Here is a 15,360-nt window from a genome sequence, read left to right as displayed (position 1 = left end):
AGGAAAGACGTGGAAGTATCGAGCAGTAGCATTACATATTGATTCAGGGGAGCATATGATAACTGAGGGAGAGGGTAGTGCCCAAGTAGGGGAGTTAGTTGCTGTGTGGAGTGTAGTCGTTAAGGAAGCTGAGACAACAGAACCAGTATATATTTATACTGACTCCTATGCGGTGTTTAAGGGATGTACTGAATGGTTACCGTTTTGGGAACAAAACCAATGGGAAGTAAACCAAGTGCCAGTGTGGCAACGAGACAAATGGGAAGAAATACTGAATATCGCCAAGCAGAGATCTTTCTTGGTAGGCTGGGTTGCTGCACACCAGGCAGGAGATAACCCGGCTCACCTCCTAAATAACCAAGTAGATTCCTTAACACGTCTAGCCAGTCTTGCCATCGATGGTGAAGCAGAAAAATGGGAACACCTTCTGGAGTGGCTGCACGTGAAGTGTGGCCATTCAGGGAGTAAACACCTGTACAAAGAGGCTATTAGTAGAGGATGGGCTGTTACACGAGAATTATGTAATACTGTTATTTCTGCATGCGGTCAATGTCGAGTTCGTTTGGAAAAATATAACCCTTTAAAGGAGCAACCCCTACATTTAAGGACAAACAAAGGTTTATGGCAAACGTGGGAAATTGACTATATTGGCCCCTTTCGGGTATCAGAGGGAAAACGATATGTTTTAGTAGGAGTAGAGGTGGTATCAGGACTAACACAAGCTGAAGCTGTATCCAGAGCCACAGGAGAAAATACAGTGAAAAGTCTTAAAGTATGGTTTAGCTGCTTACCCAAGCCTCAATCAATTCAATCTGATAATGGGAGCCATTTCACTGCTGGAGTGGTGCAAGAATGGGCTAAGGGTGAGGAAATCCAGTGGGTTTTTCACACCCCTTACTACCCTCAAGCTAATGGTATTGTGGAGAGAACAAACGACTTCTAAAACGAGCTCTGAGGCCCCATGACCCAGGGTGGGCCTTGAGAGTACCAGAAGCAGTATACCGAGTCAATAGCCGGTGGGGGGCAAATGGCTGCCCCCGACTCCTAGCATTCTGTCCCACACCTCCTTCTATTGTTCCAGGGACGAAAAGTGGCAAAGACCCTGCACACTTGCTCCACTATGCTGGACAACCAGTATTAGTGGAACTGCCCACTGTGGGGCAAGTACCCCTAACCCTAAAGACGCCCCTTAACCTTTATTCCTGGGTAGCCACAGATGCCCATGGGAAAGAGCATCGTATCAATACCCGATGGATTGTCCCATCCTTCTAAGTGGACCTTCATGTCCTGAATTAAAGTTGTTCCGATGTTAAATGGCTGATAAGAATATGTTTTTTCTGTATCCCACTGGCTGGGTTCTAACAAGCATATCAGTTAAGATGCACAATATAACCCCAACCCTCTGCTATAGTACTAAAACCATAGCTGCTTGATGGCCTGCTTATGTTTTTGTTACTCTGACTAGCGATGCTGTGTTGACTTCTCAGAATTCCTGAGTTGGGGGGAAGACACAGAGAGCTTGGCAGCAGACAACGTTGGAGTTCTTGCAGCGGCACCTGCGCCACGTAAGAACAAGAGGTTGCTATAAACTTATTAGCCTTTTTACGCACAATGAACACATTCTGCTGATCTACGGATACTTTAATCAGAGCAATTCCAGTCAAGAGAGCTTGAAATTTAAGGCTAGTTTGTATGCATCTATAATACGTAACACATCCTGCACATGGCCTGTAGGAGGTTGTTTTACAGAAGCTGCACGAGTGCCTCGGAGAGTGCACCTCAGCCTCTCGGATGGATCCCAACCACTAGCAACACTGCTTGACATCTCCTCCAATCCTATCCCTTTAATGATTGTTTATTTTTGTATATATTTTGCAGGTTATCAGAAGCCCACGGCAGGACTTATGTTTTCACTTGATGAGTGGGCCATTATCTGTATTGTTTGTTTGATTTTGGTTGTGATATTCTTATGGTACAACAGGGAAAGATGGTTTGGAACTCCTTCCTCCTTGCCTTTCTTACTTTTGGTGCATCTGGACAAGGAGAAAGGGCCTCCAATTTGGCTTGGGAAGTGATACAAGGATTCATACATGTCTGGAATAGAACAGATCAGGGGATCTGTATTCAGATTCCTACTTCTGCCGAGCAGGGGATTAGATTCGGTTTGATACCCATGAGGCTCAATATTGGAAAATATAATATGAGCAATGGCATTATAGGGTTAGTAGATGCTCCGTTTGAGTATCAATATCGAAGTGATTATACCTCCTCTGGCAGATGGTGGCGAGATGAAGCAGCCTTCTATGAGATCCCTCGGGACACGGGGTGGCCTGACTTAATAAACAAAACTTGTAAGCGATGGAGATTGGAGGTCAGTCGTGAAATTGGTATTAGTCATAGCCCGCCGTGTCCTCCAGGATTCAAGGAAGCCTATTCCAGACGATTCCCACCTTCTCCATCCTGGTGGAGAATAACAGGATGCCCTTCCTATCACAATATATCTTGTAATTTAGTGCCTTTTTGGCCTGCTTCCCCGGAAATTACCCCTTTTGAATTACAGTATAATGTAAGATGGGATTCAGCTTGGTGTGTTCACATACCTGACAGGAAGGGACAATATCCTTCAGTGAATAGCGCCCACACTGCTTGGGGATGGTCAGTGAAACACATGTTAAAAAACCAACCTCTTCACTTATTAAAGAAAGAATTTGTGGGCACGCCCAACCCCAATGATGCCCATTTGTTAAACTGTACCCACATTATAGATTGTACCACAGGCGCTAGCAATCCCATCGAAACATGGATCAGTTTGGAAGTTAGAACCTTAATTCGAGATATGTGCACCTGTTGGGGATATCCTAATTTTGGATACCGAAACCGGGACAACCAATGTAATCAGATCACCAATAATGTTAATATCTGGCTAAAATGTGGAATTCCCATTAACCACTTCCCAAGACATAAGGTGGGAGAAGATAATCAAATACCCCGGGGAGACGCAGCTACTTGTCAAAACGCTTTGTATGCCGCCCCTGAGGGGACCGTCTGGGGGTGCTCAGATGGGAAAATGTACTCGCACTTGAATGTTATCAAACAGGCTGGATTGCGGTGTGGTTTGGGAATTCCTACTATGTGTCCCAGGCGAATCTTTGAATATACCACACCACCTATCCACAGGAAAAAAACGAGAACTTGATGACCCAAGTAGCACCCAGAAGTGGATTCAAAGCATTCTAAAACCTGATTATTATACCTGGGGACAGAAAGTATCGTTAGAGCTAGAAGCATTCTTTGCACCATCTGGGTATATTGTTCGGCACCAATGGGTGCTAGAAAACCTAACTTGGTAAGTACATGTATTAAGTAATTGGACTCGATATGCCTTTGGGGAACTAAATCTGCAAGTGCAACAAGTATCAAAAATGGCGTTACAGAATCGTTTAGCCTTAGATATGTTATTGTTAAAAGAACAAGGTGTGTGTGGTATGTTAAACTTGACTGAATCCGAATGTTGTATTACCATTCATAATGCCACGACCTCAATTGAAGAAGCCCGGGCAAAGATGAAGGAGATTGCCGACCAGACGGGGGAACTCTTCCATGCAATGCAACCAGCTGACTGGTTTGATGGCTGGAGTCCCAACTCATGGCTACATTCCATTTTGGGATCCTTGGGACTGACGGGATGGGGAAAATGGCTTGTAAATATTGGACTTATGATATTAATTGGATTTTCATGTTTAATAGCAGGCCTTGCCATAGTAAGATGTATGATTAGCCGCTTGCTATCCTCAGCTGTCTCTCTCTCTTCTCCTACTGTCCGCTATGTTAAAATTACCACAGAAGAAGATGATATGAACGAGAATCAAAGTACAGCGACTGTTTGAGCCACGGGGTGGTGTGACGGTCGGACAAATTATAGTCAATGTCTCAAACATTCGTTAAAGAACTTTGGTGGAGAAAACGGCCTCTGTAAAAATGCTGGAGTTTTGTGAACAGGACAATGTGGCCGGAGGAGAGGGCCCCCCGGAGGGTGGGACCGCGCTTCTCCAAAGCCGCAATTCCTTATCTTAAGTGACCAGGAGAAGGAGCACAGCATATGCGCCTGGAGGAGGAGGCCCCACGGAGGATGGGACTGTGCTTCTATCTTAAGCGGTCATGCCAGCAGAAAAAGAGAGGCAACTCTGCGATGAACCCCCCCCCCCCAAAGCTCTCCGACCGATTCCAGAGAACCCTGGGAATGGGACTGCGCATGTCGAGACCATCGACTAACACGCTATAAAAGAAGGGAGAACGAGTTCTCAGCGCGCGCCCTCCGGAACTGGATCTCTACGCTGGCTGGACCAACGCTGGACCCAGGACTGGTGAAACCCTTTCCTTCTCTCTTTCTTTCTTTCTTTCTTTCTCTCTTTCTCTCCCTCCCTCTTTTCCTTCTCTCTTTTCCACAGTCCCTACACCTCATCCTTTTAAACATAAACCGTTGACCAAGTCTGAGACTAGGAGTGGACCTAGCCGCCCCTGGGCTCCTCTTTGAGAAGGAGTCCAGAAAGCAAGGGGGTCTGCTCTGAACCTCGTGACTCAACGGGAGGGCTCTCCTTCTGACACAGTTTCATGTTCCTTTTTCCATTTCATTTTTCTATACTTCCCTTCTCTTCTCAAACAGCGGCTTAACGACATGTTGCAAGGTTCATATTGATAAGTTCACTTGTACTTGGGCAAGGTTAGCTAGGTTGAATAAATGTTGATTGTTGTTTGAACTCCCCTGGTGTCGTTTCACCTTAATTCTGACAAAGGAAATCCACGAAACTGAGTCGCTCCAACTCTGGGACGCGACAGGGATGGAGAACCTACCTCAATCCTAGATGCACGGGTACGGGAGTTGCGAGAAAAAGCAATCAGAAAAGAGGATTCTTCTTGGAAAAATGCCCCTCCAGTTTCCCATGAGCAGTCCCCCAGACAGAGTAGAAGGGCCGATCTCATTTCTGATCCTCTTGAAGGGACTTCTGATTCACGTTTGCGAAAAGTGAGTAACGGATACTCTAACCAGGATTAGAGGGGCCCTGCCTCCAGCCAGGGGGAGGAAAGGGACAACTGGGTCTACTGGACAGTGTGGATTTGATGGCCTGGCACATCAGACCCACAGGAATATAAGGTTCTAGTAGACACCGGTGCACAGTGTACTCTAATGCCATCAAGTTATGAAGGGGCAGAACCCATCTGTATCTCTGGTGTGACAGGGGGATCCCAAGAGTTAACTGTATTGGAAGCTGAAGTGAGTCTCACTGGGAATGAGTGGCATAAACACCCCATTGTGACTGGCCCAGAGGCCCCGTGCATCCTTGGCATAGACTATCTCAGGAGAGGGTATTTTAAGGACCCAAAGGGGTACCGTTGGGCCTTTGGTATAGCTGCCTTGGAGATGGAGGGAATTGAGCAGCTGTCCGCCTTGCCCAGCCTCTCTGAGGATCCTTTGGTTGTGGGGTTGCTGAGGGTTGAAGAACAACAGGTGCCAATTGCTACCACGACGGTGCACCGGTGGCAATATCGCACCAACCGAGACTCCCTGATTCCCATCCATAAGCTGATTTGCCGATTGGAGAGCCAAGGATTGATCAGCAAGACTCACACACCTTTTAATACTCCCATATGGCCCGTACGGAAATCTAATGGGGAGTGGAGACTAACAGTAGATTATCGTGGGCTGAATGAAGTCACGCCACCGCTGAGTGCTGCTGTGCCAGATATGTTAGAACTTCAATACAAACTGGAATCAAAGGCAGCCAAGTGGTACGCCACAATTGACATTGCTAATGCGTTTTTTCTCAATCCCTTTGGCAGCGGAGTGCAGGCCACAGTTTGCTTTCACTTGGAGGGGCGTCCAGTACACCTGGAATCAACTGCCCCAGGGGTGGAAACACAGCCCCACCATTTGCCATGGACTGATCCAGGCTGCACTGGAAAAAGGTGAAGCTCCAGAACACCTGCAATACATTGATGACATCATCGTATGGGGCAACACGGCAGAAGAAGTTTTTGAGAAAGGGAAGAAAATAATCCAAATTCTTTTGAAAGCCGGTTTTGCCATAAAAGAAAGTAAGATCAAGGGACCTGCACAGGAGATCCAGTTTTTAGGAATAAAATGGCAAGATGGACGTCGTCAGATCCCAATGGATGTGATCAACAAAATAGCAGCTATGTCCCCACCGACCAATAAAAAGGAAACACAGGCTTTCTTAGGTGTTGTGGGCTTTTGGAGAATGCATATTCCAAATTACAGTCAAATTGTAAGCCCTCTCTACCAAATTACTCAGAAGAAGAACGATTTTAAATGGGGCCCTGAACAACAACAAGCCTTTGAACAAATTAAACGGGAGATTGTTCATGCAGTAGCCCTTGGACCAGTCCGGGCAGGACAAGATGTTAAAAATGTGCTCTATACTGCAGCTGGGGAGAACGGCCCTACCTGGAGCCTCTGGCAGAAAGCACCTGGGGAGACCCAAGGCCGACCCCTGGGGTTTTGGAGTCGGGGATATCAAGGATCCGAGGCTTACTGTACTCCAACTGAAAAAGAGATATTGGCAGCATATGAAGGAGTTGGAGCTGCCTCAGAAGTGGTTGGTACTGAAACACAGCTCCTCTTAGCACCCCGACTGCCGGTGCTGGATGTTCAAAAGGAGGGTCTCCTCTACACATCATGCAACTGATGCCACGTGGAGTAAGTGGGCCGCACTGATCACACAACGGGCTCGCATAGGAAACCCCAGTCACCCAGGAATTTTGGAAGTGATCATGGACTGGCCAGAAGGCAAAGATTTTTGAATGTTGCCAGAGGAGGAGGTGATGTGTGCTGAAGAGGCCCCACTGTATAATAAACTGCCAGAAAATGAGAGGCAATATGCCCTGTTCACTGATGGGTCCTGTCGCATTGTGGGAAAACATCGGAGGTGGAAGGCTGCTGTATGGAGTCCTACACGACAAGTCGCAGAAACTGCTGAAGGAGGAGGTGAATCGAGTCAGTTTGCAGAGGTGAAAGCCATCCAGCTAGCGTTAGACATTGCTGAAAGAGAGAAGTGGCCAGTGCTCTATCTCTATACTGACTCATGGATGGTGGCTAATGCCCTGTGGGGGTGGTTACAGCAATGGAAGCAGAGCAACTGGCAGTGCAGAGGTAAACCCATTTGGGCTGCCGTACTGTGGCAAGATATTGCGTCCCGGCTAGAGAATCTGGTTGTAAAAGTACGTCATGTAGATGCTCATGTACCCAAGAGTCAGGCCACTGAAGAACATCAAAATAACCAACAGGTGGATCAGGCCGCCAAGATTGAAGTGTCTCAGGTGGACCTGGACTGGCAACATAAGGGTGAGCTATTTATGGCTTGGTGGGCCCATGATACCTCAGGCCATCAGGGAAGAGATGCAACATATAGATGGGCTCGTGATCGAGGGGTGGACTTGACCATGGACACTATTGCACAGGTTATCCATGAATGTGAAACATGTGCTGCAATTAAGCAAGCCAAGCGGCTGAAACCCCTGTCGTATGGAGGGCGATGGCTGAAATATAAACAGTGGGAGGCCTGGCAGATTGACTATATCACACTCCCACGAACCCGCCAAGGCAAGTGCCATGTGCTTACAATGGTGGAAGCAACCACTGGATGGCTGGAAACATATCCTGTGTCCCACACCACTGCCCAGAACACTATCCTGGGCCTTGAAGAGAAAGTTTTATGGCAACACGGCACCCCAGAAAGAATCGAGTCGGACAATGGGACTCACTTCCGAAACAACCTCATAGACACCTGGGCCAAAGAACATGCCATTGAGTGGGTATATCACATCCCTTATCACGCACCAGCCTCCGGAAAAATCGAACGATACAATGGACTGCTGAAAACTACATTGAGAGCAATGGGGGGTGGAACTTTCAAACATTGGGATACACATTTAACAAAAGCCACTTGGTTAGTTAATACTAGAGCATCTGCCAGTCGGGCTGGCCCTGCCCAGCCAAGACTTCCACATACTGTAGAAGGAGATAAAGTCCCTGTAGTACGCATGAGGAGTATGTTAGGAAAGACAGTCTGGGTTAGTCCTCCCTCACGCAGAGACAAACCCATCCAAGGGGTGGTTTTTGCTCAGGGACCTGGGTACACCTGGTGGGTGATGCAGAAGGATGGGGAAGTTCGATGTGTACCTCAGGGAGATTTGATTTTGGGAGAGAATAGCCAGTGAACTAGGCTGTATGATATTTAACTGCTAAATAACCTGCCAATGTATGTCATTGTATCTATAGTGTCTATATGCCATATCAAGGGTATTACTGTAAGAATTACCCAAATGACTGAAGAATGGACTTTGAAACTGAGCCAAGAACAACAGTGATGGAACTTGAACTGGCGCCTAGCGATTTCCTCAAGATCAACATCTTCGACCTGCAGACCAAGGGCGTGGGTTGCACCAAATGTACCAGCCGCAAGCTCCAGAGGCAGCATGCAACAATCCAGCACCTCACACCATCTCTCCTATCCTGAAGGACTGTTACAACAGATGGAGCCCCAAAGTCATGGACTAAATAAAATTGATGGACACATTAGAGGGATGGCCCATAGACTAAGGGAATGCTATTTGTGTGGGGGGGTGTCCATATACATAAATATATATATATATATATAAAAAAATAAGACAAGGAAAGTGGTGGTGATTAATTGGAAAATGTTTCATCTGGGCATGATGTAGATGGTATAGAATAAGGGGTGGATAATGTCCTGGGTTCAGCTGGGATAGAGTTAATTTTCACAGTTAATTTTTTGACCTGCTAGCCACAATTCTTTTGATGCAGCCCAGGATGCGATTGGCTTTCTCGGTTGCGAGCACACATTGCTGTCTCATATTCAGTTTTTCATCCACCAGTACCCTGAAGTCCTTCTCCGCAGGGCTGCTCTCAATCCACTCATTGCCCAGCCTGTATCCATGTTTGGGATTGCCCTGACCCATGCGCAGGACCTTGCACTTGGCCTTGTTGAACTTCATGAGATTCACACAGGCCCACCTCTCTAGCCTGTCAAGGTCCCTCTGGATGGCATTCCTTCCCTCTAGAGTATCAACCACACCACTCAGCTTGGTGTCATCCGCAAATGGAGCTTGGCGGAGCTCATAGAGAGGGCTTTAAACTAGGTTTGAAGGGGGAAGGGGATAAAACTAGGCTCACCAGAGATGAGCCTAGGGGCGGCATGCCAATGTTAGGGGTGGAATCGATAGCTCAGCTCAAGTGCACCTACGCCAATGCATGCAGCATGGGCAATAAACAGGAGGAGCTGGAAGCCATTGTGTAGTGGGATAGCTATGACTTAGTCGCCATCACAGAAACATGGTGGGATGACCCACATGACTGGAGTGCTGCAATGGATGGCTATAAGCTCTTCAGAAGGGATAGGCAAGGAAGGAGAGGTGGTGGGGTGGCTCTCTATGTTAGGGAATGTTTTGATTGTACAGAGCTCCACGATTGTGATGATAAGGTCATGTGCTTATGGTTAAGGATGAGGGGGAAGGCCAACAAGCCAGATATCATGCTGGGAGTCTGTTATAGACCACCCAACCAGGTTGAAGAGACAGATGAAACATTCTACAAGCGGCTGGCAGTAGTCTCAGAATTGTGTGCCCTTGTACTCGTGGGGGACTTCAACTTTCTGGATGTCTGCTGGAAATACAACACAGCAAACAGTCTAGGAGGTTCCTGGAGTGTGTGGAAGATAACTTCCTGACACAGCTGGTAGGTGAGCCAACCAGGGGAGGAGCCTCGCTAGACCTACTGTTTACAAACAGAGAAGGACTGGTGGGAGATGTGGTGGTCGGAGGCCATCTCGGGCTTAGCGACCATGAAATGATAGAATTCTCAGTTCTTGGTGAGGTAAGGAAGGGGGTCAGCAAAACCACCACTATGGACTTCCAGAGGGCAAACTTTGGCCTGTTCAGGACACTGGTTGAGAGAGTCCCTTGGGAGACAGTCCTGAAGGGCAAAGGGGTCCAGGAAGGCTGGACATTCTTCAAGAAGGAAGTCTTAAAGGTTCAGGAGCAGGCTACTCCCATGCGCCACAAGACAAACCATCAGGGAAGACAACCGGCCTGGCTGAACAGGGAGATTTTGCTGGGACTCAGATAACAAAAGAAGAGTTTACCATCTTTGGAAGAAAGGGCAGGCAACTCGGGAAGAGTACAGGGATCTTGTTAGGTCATGCAGAGAGAAAATTGGAAAGGCAAAAGCTCAGGTAGAACTCAATCTGGCCACTGTCGTAAGAGATAACAAAAAATGTTTTTACAAATATGTTAACAAGAAAAAGAGAGCCAAGGAGAATATCGATCCTCTATTGGATGCAGAGGGGAACACTGCCACCAAATATGAGGAAAAGGCTGAGGGGAGACCTTATCACTCTCTACAACTATCTGAAAGGAGGTTGTAGTGAGGTGGGTACTGGTCTCTTCTATCAAGTAACTAGTGATAGGACGAGAGGAAATGGCCTCAAGTTGCACCAGGGGAGGTTTAGATTGGATATTAGGAAATATTTCTTTACTGAAAGGGTTGTCAGGCATTGGAACAGGCTGCCCAGGGAAGTGGTGGAGTCACCATCCCTGGAGGTGTTCAGAAAACACATAGACGTGGCACTTCAGGACATGGTTTAGTGGGTATGGTGGTGTTGGGTTGATGGTTGGACTTGATGATCTTAGGGGTCTTTTCCAAACTTAATGATTCAATTCAATTCGATTCGATTTGATTCTATGCTATTCTATTCTATTCTAACTTGCTGAGGGTGCACTTGATCCCACTGTCCATGTCCCCGACAAAGATGTTAAATAATACTGGTCCCAATATGGACCCCTGAGGGACAGCACTCGTCACTGGTCTCCACCCAGACATCGAGCCATTGACCGCAACTCTTTGAGTGCGACCATCCAGCCAATTCCTTATCCACCGAGTGGTCCACCCATCAAATCCATGTGTCTCTATTTTAGAGACAAGGATGTTGTGCGGGACAACTTTTCTACGAATGTGAAAAGCATTTGTGATTAAATTTTGGAAGTAAATAGATAAATGCATCATTCATTTATTTCATCGTAACTAGCACAAGAATGGGGGAAACCTGAGAAAGGAATTATGGCATCCTTTCCTATTTCTATCCCCCCATTCCCCGGTAATATGCCCAAGAATGGGAAGAAGGAAACCAAAATGATAGCATTAAAAAGTCAGTCCCAAAGTGACAGGAATAAAACCTGAAATATTCAGTGACCATTATGTGCCATGAGCATAACGCAGAATTACTGGGAGAAAGAATCTTTGACTTAACAGTTCTTCCTTCCTGTAAAGCTATACATATATCATGCTGCCTGTAAAGATGCAAGGATATCTTAGATATCCTTTACCTCCAGTATTTTGTTTCAAAAGCAGTATCTAATAAGTTCTGGAAGAACAGGGAGTCACCTAAACTGTTTTTTCACTGCTGGTGTCTCAAATTGTCTTTTCCTGAAGAGGAAGCCATCATCCATAAGAAGCAAAGGAATGTACATCTAATTCTTTGCTAAAGTATACTGGTGCCAATACATGCTTACAAGGCAAGCAGGCCACATCCAATTTTCTTGATGTATTCTTTTAACTTACAGCAGGTACTCAGACTGAGTAAAAAGTAAAATTTTATCTTATAAGGAGTTTTCTAACACAGATAAAAAAAACAACAACCAACCCACACTTGAATTTTTACCAGTATAGCATCTCTGCTGGAATCCAAATACAGAAACTGAAATGAAAAATATATCTCCATGAGGTACCAAGCTGACATGCTGATTTTAGAAGACAAGTGGAAGAGTCAATTTTGGGAACTACAAATTATCTGCAGTTTCTTTTTCAACAAAGAAAGGCTGACAAAATTCTGACAGAAAGGCTGCTGAGGAAAAAAGTAGGCTAACAGCCAAGCTACTCAGCGCTCGATGCTACTCTTAAGCACAGACTGAAAAACAACAGCAGGCTCCCTGCTACACTACGGAGTGCAATAGAGCAGGAACTGGGAGTTCCTACTACTTTTTCCTCATTGCATTATCTTCTTTTTTCATACAGTTCTTTTGGATTTTCTTTTTCCTTCCTTTATTGTTTTGGAACAAAGAGGAAAAAAAAAACAAAGTTGCAGGATCAAGTTTATATTTCCTGGAGGTAAAGCAGAGACTCTTCCTTTGAACTAGGATGAACTGAACACAGATGTGAACATGTTCTTAGGCAGCAGAATAAATGTTCCTTCCACAGAACATTACAGGACAGCATAAGGTGAAAGAAGACCACAAAACATAACCACACTTTTTTTTTCCTCCTCATTATTACTGCAAGTCTCCATGGCATATGAAAATGCACACAAAAGTGATTAAAAGCAATCTACCTCTAAGTTCGGTCAGAATATCAATTTTTTGCTCTAGAATTGCTTCAAGTTGGGTAGCATAAGAATCCACATCATAGTCTACTTCTTCTGTCATCTCAAGAAGAGCTTTTTCATCTTCCAGCCATCTAATAGTTTTCTAGATAAAAGTTAAAAAAACCCCAACTAAATACATTAACAGTTTCAAGACAAGTTTCAAGACAAAGAGCTGAATTACTCCTTTTCTCAACATGACCACACTTTTACTGTCTAGTCACCTCACTATAACAGATTTCAATCCTAAAATGAATCCTTATTCCTAATTCAGCAAAATTGTATGTTTTCTACATAGTTTAACTCCAATGGTCATACCAGCAACAGATAAAACCGAGCTACCCCAGTTCTCTTCAAATTCAGAACATTAGGTGGCTGTAAAGCTAAGAAACTCAGAACTTTACATCATGGTTATGTCCCCTTAGGCAGGTATCAAACTTTGAAGCCAGGCTTCAATTTTAAGTATGGGCTGGTTGCCACTGACTATAATCACAGTGTCATTACTACAGTCAAGGAGCCAAGATAATTCTGTCCATACTCAAAACCAGTTTTGAGAAAAGCTGTATAAAAGAAGAGCTATTTTAAGCTCTGTATTGCATGAGCTAACTCCCCAGACAGATAAGAGTACTGTAAAAGTTGGTTAAAGCAGCTCTTAGGCATCTTTGCACTGCGAATATTAAAAAAAAAAAAGAGGGGGAAAAAAAGAAAAAAGTCTTGCAGCAAAGAAGAATGCAACTGGGAGCTTAAAGCTTACAGAACCATGCAAAGCTGTGATCAGGAGAACTGATCACATTGGAAATGCTTTGATTTAAAAAAAAAAAAAAAGAAAGCAGATGACAGTTCTAGGCATGCTGGGCCTGAAATACTAAAATTAAGTCTTTCCCTCTGTGCTCAGTAGTCCAAGTAATATTGAAAGCATAGTCCAAACCCCATGTATGTTTTGTTGGCTTTCAGGACAGATGGAGCTCACATTGGGATAGGATTCATCTCATCTAATGTAAACTCATATATCCAAGAAACAAAGGAAGACCAACACCTCTAGAGCACAATTCATTCAGTTGATCTATTTTTGTTAGGATAGGATGTTTTGTATCCCAGAATCAACAGATTCCAGGAGAAAGCTGACAGAAGATGACTTCTGCATGTTACAGCTTGTAGATTTTGTATTGGTGCAGCCCATCTCCACCCACGGCATAAACTAACAAGCCACGCTGCGAACAAAGGGAGCTGAGGCTCGGACACATTTCCTTCTAATGACTGCTGTGAGGAGCAGTAATCTCCAGCATAAGGCCAGATGGACACACAGAGGCAGTAACATCTTTAACTAATGCAGCTTGTCTCTCCAGAAGTTGCAAGCATTAGGACACAGCTATAGCCTATGGCATAAGACTTTCATGCTTCTGCATGTTTTACTTCAGGGCTAATGTTTCATAATAACTAAATCTCTACACTTGTAAAATGTGTTATTTAGCATCCTACTGTATTACATGAACACACATCAATGTTCCACTAAGTTAGATGCCTAAACTGAGGTGTGTGTATTCCCTACAGGTTTAATGCAGCAGATGTGCCAAATGGACAGCCTGCCTAAAGACTCTAAGGTTATGAACAGAAGCAACTCACATTTCCTTCTGAAAACTAGTAACTCATACTTATTATTACAATTTATTTTCTGAATGTAAAAGGCTCTGCGGCACTGACCAGCATTACACTGTGTGGGCAGTATTCCTTCCAAACACCCTGACTAATAGCAAGTGAAAACCTTTATGTATCTGTAAAAAGGAAGCAAACAGGCAGTTAGAAATATATTTGTTTCTTCTGGATCTCAGTATCTCAGAGGAAGATGTCACAGAAGGATATTTAAAGGAGATACTTGGAGGGAGTATTGCAATATCTTAGAGGGAGATGACCAAACAGAAATAGTGCTGATAGAGACATTACTATATAGAGACATTACTATTAATTGCCAGCTTCAGCATATGAATATTGGCATAGATTAGACAGTGAAATTGAAAATTTCAAGACCAATCTGAGTAAGCTCCCTGCAACTAGAAAAAACAGTCACTAATGCTGGAAAAGGACTAACACAAAAAATACAGTAAATAGTTAAAATAGTAAAAAGAAAATAGCAACTTTTCTTACAATGAACACAGTCTATTTAGGAATGTTTGTTGAGAAGAAAAGGAAAATTTTACTAAATTTCTGGGATAGTAGAAAAATATGCTTCTCTTTCATCATGGGGACAAAGATTAATGGTTATGGGATCTAAACATCTGTTCCTATTTGTTTGCTACAATGGGCTTAGTGTAATAAAACAATTCAGAAATCTCTGACAGCAGCGGAATGACCAGATGATATCCTACATCTTCAAGAGTATGCACTTTCACTGGGAAAAACTGAATTCCTGGGTTAGGATAAAACAAAGTAGAGCTCCATCTTTTACCTGGAAGACAACCCTGTGGTCTTCTACTACTTGCTCTTCCATTTCTACCATTTGTGACACAGCTTCATGGAAAGTAAACAACTGTGGAGAAACTTCCTCTTTCTAAAAACAATAGTTAAGCTTGTTAGTCTGGAAAGAACTGTGGCTACAGGAAATATATTGAATGTGATCCATCACAGAACATGAAAAGAAATATGCAGAAAGCAGAACCTGTCAAAAATAGAACTTAATACTTCTAACAAGAAATGAGTGGAGAAGGTAATAAATTAAAAATGTTCACAGAGTTAAATTTAATTCATATTCATTAAAAATTTCCAGCCACTAATCCTAGTGAATACTGGAAAACAGAATATTCCACATGAAAACAAAACAACTTAAAATAGTGGGAGGAGGAAGTCACAAGGGAAGAATACTAATTTCTAGTAGGATTTAACACCTACAGAAAACTCGTTTTCCATCAGGGCTTTT

At 44.3% G+C, this 15,360-nt stretch overlaps 1 protein-coding gene across 2 annotated transcripts in view; it reads right to left on the bottom strand.

Annotated features, from left to right (window-relative positions):
- Nucleotides 1-15,024, bottom strand: part of LOC121232882 (kinesin-like protein KIF2A) — a 32,262-nt gene extending 17,238 nt beyond the window's left edge. Inside the window, exons 1-2 of one of the 2 annotated variants that reach the window (XM_041121392.1) lie at nucleotides 14,893-15,024; nucleotides 12,420-12,555 (exon numbers count right to left, since the gene is read on the bottom strand). In XM_041121392.1, coding sequence (XP_040977326.1) covers nucleotides 12,420-12,555; nucleotides 14,893-14,943 — 187 coding nt within the window. In that variant the 5' untranslated portion in view covers nucleotides 14,944-15,024. The remainder of the gene's footprint in view (nucleotides 1-12,419; nucleotides 12,556-14,892) is intronic. The other variant, XR_005931738.1, reaches the window with a different exon arrangement.
- Between the last annotated feature and the right edge of the window lie 336 nt (nucleotides 15,025-15,360).

Source organism: Aquila chrysaetos, assembly GCF_900496995.4.
Source record: "Aquila chrysaetos chrysaetos chromosome W unlocalized genomic scaffold, bAquChr1.4 W_unloc_1, whole genome shotgun sequence".
Classification (NCBI taxonomy): domain Eukaryota; kingdom Metazoa; phylum Chordata; class Aves; order Accipitriformes; family Accipitridae; genus Aquila; species Aquila chrysaetos.
This window is presented reverse-complemented; position numbering and strand designations above follow the sequence as displayed.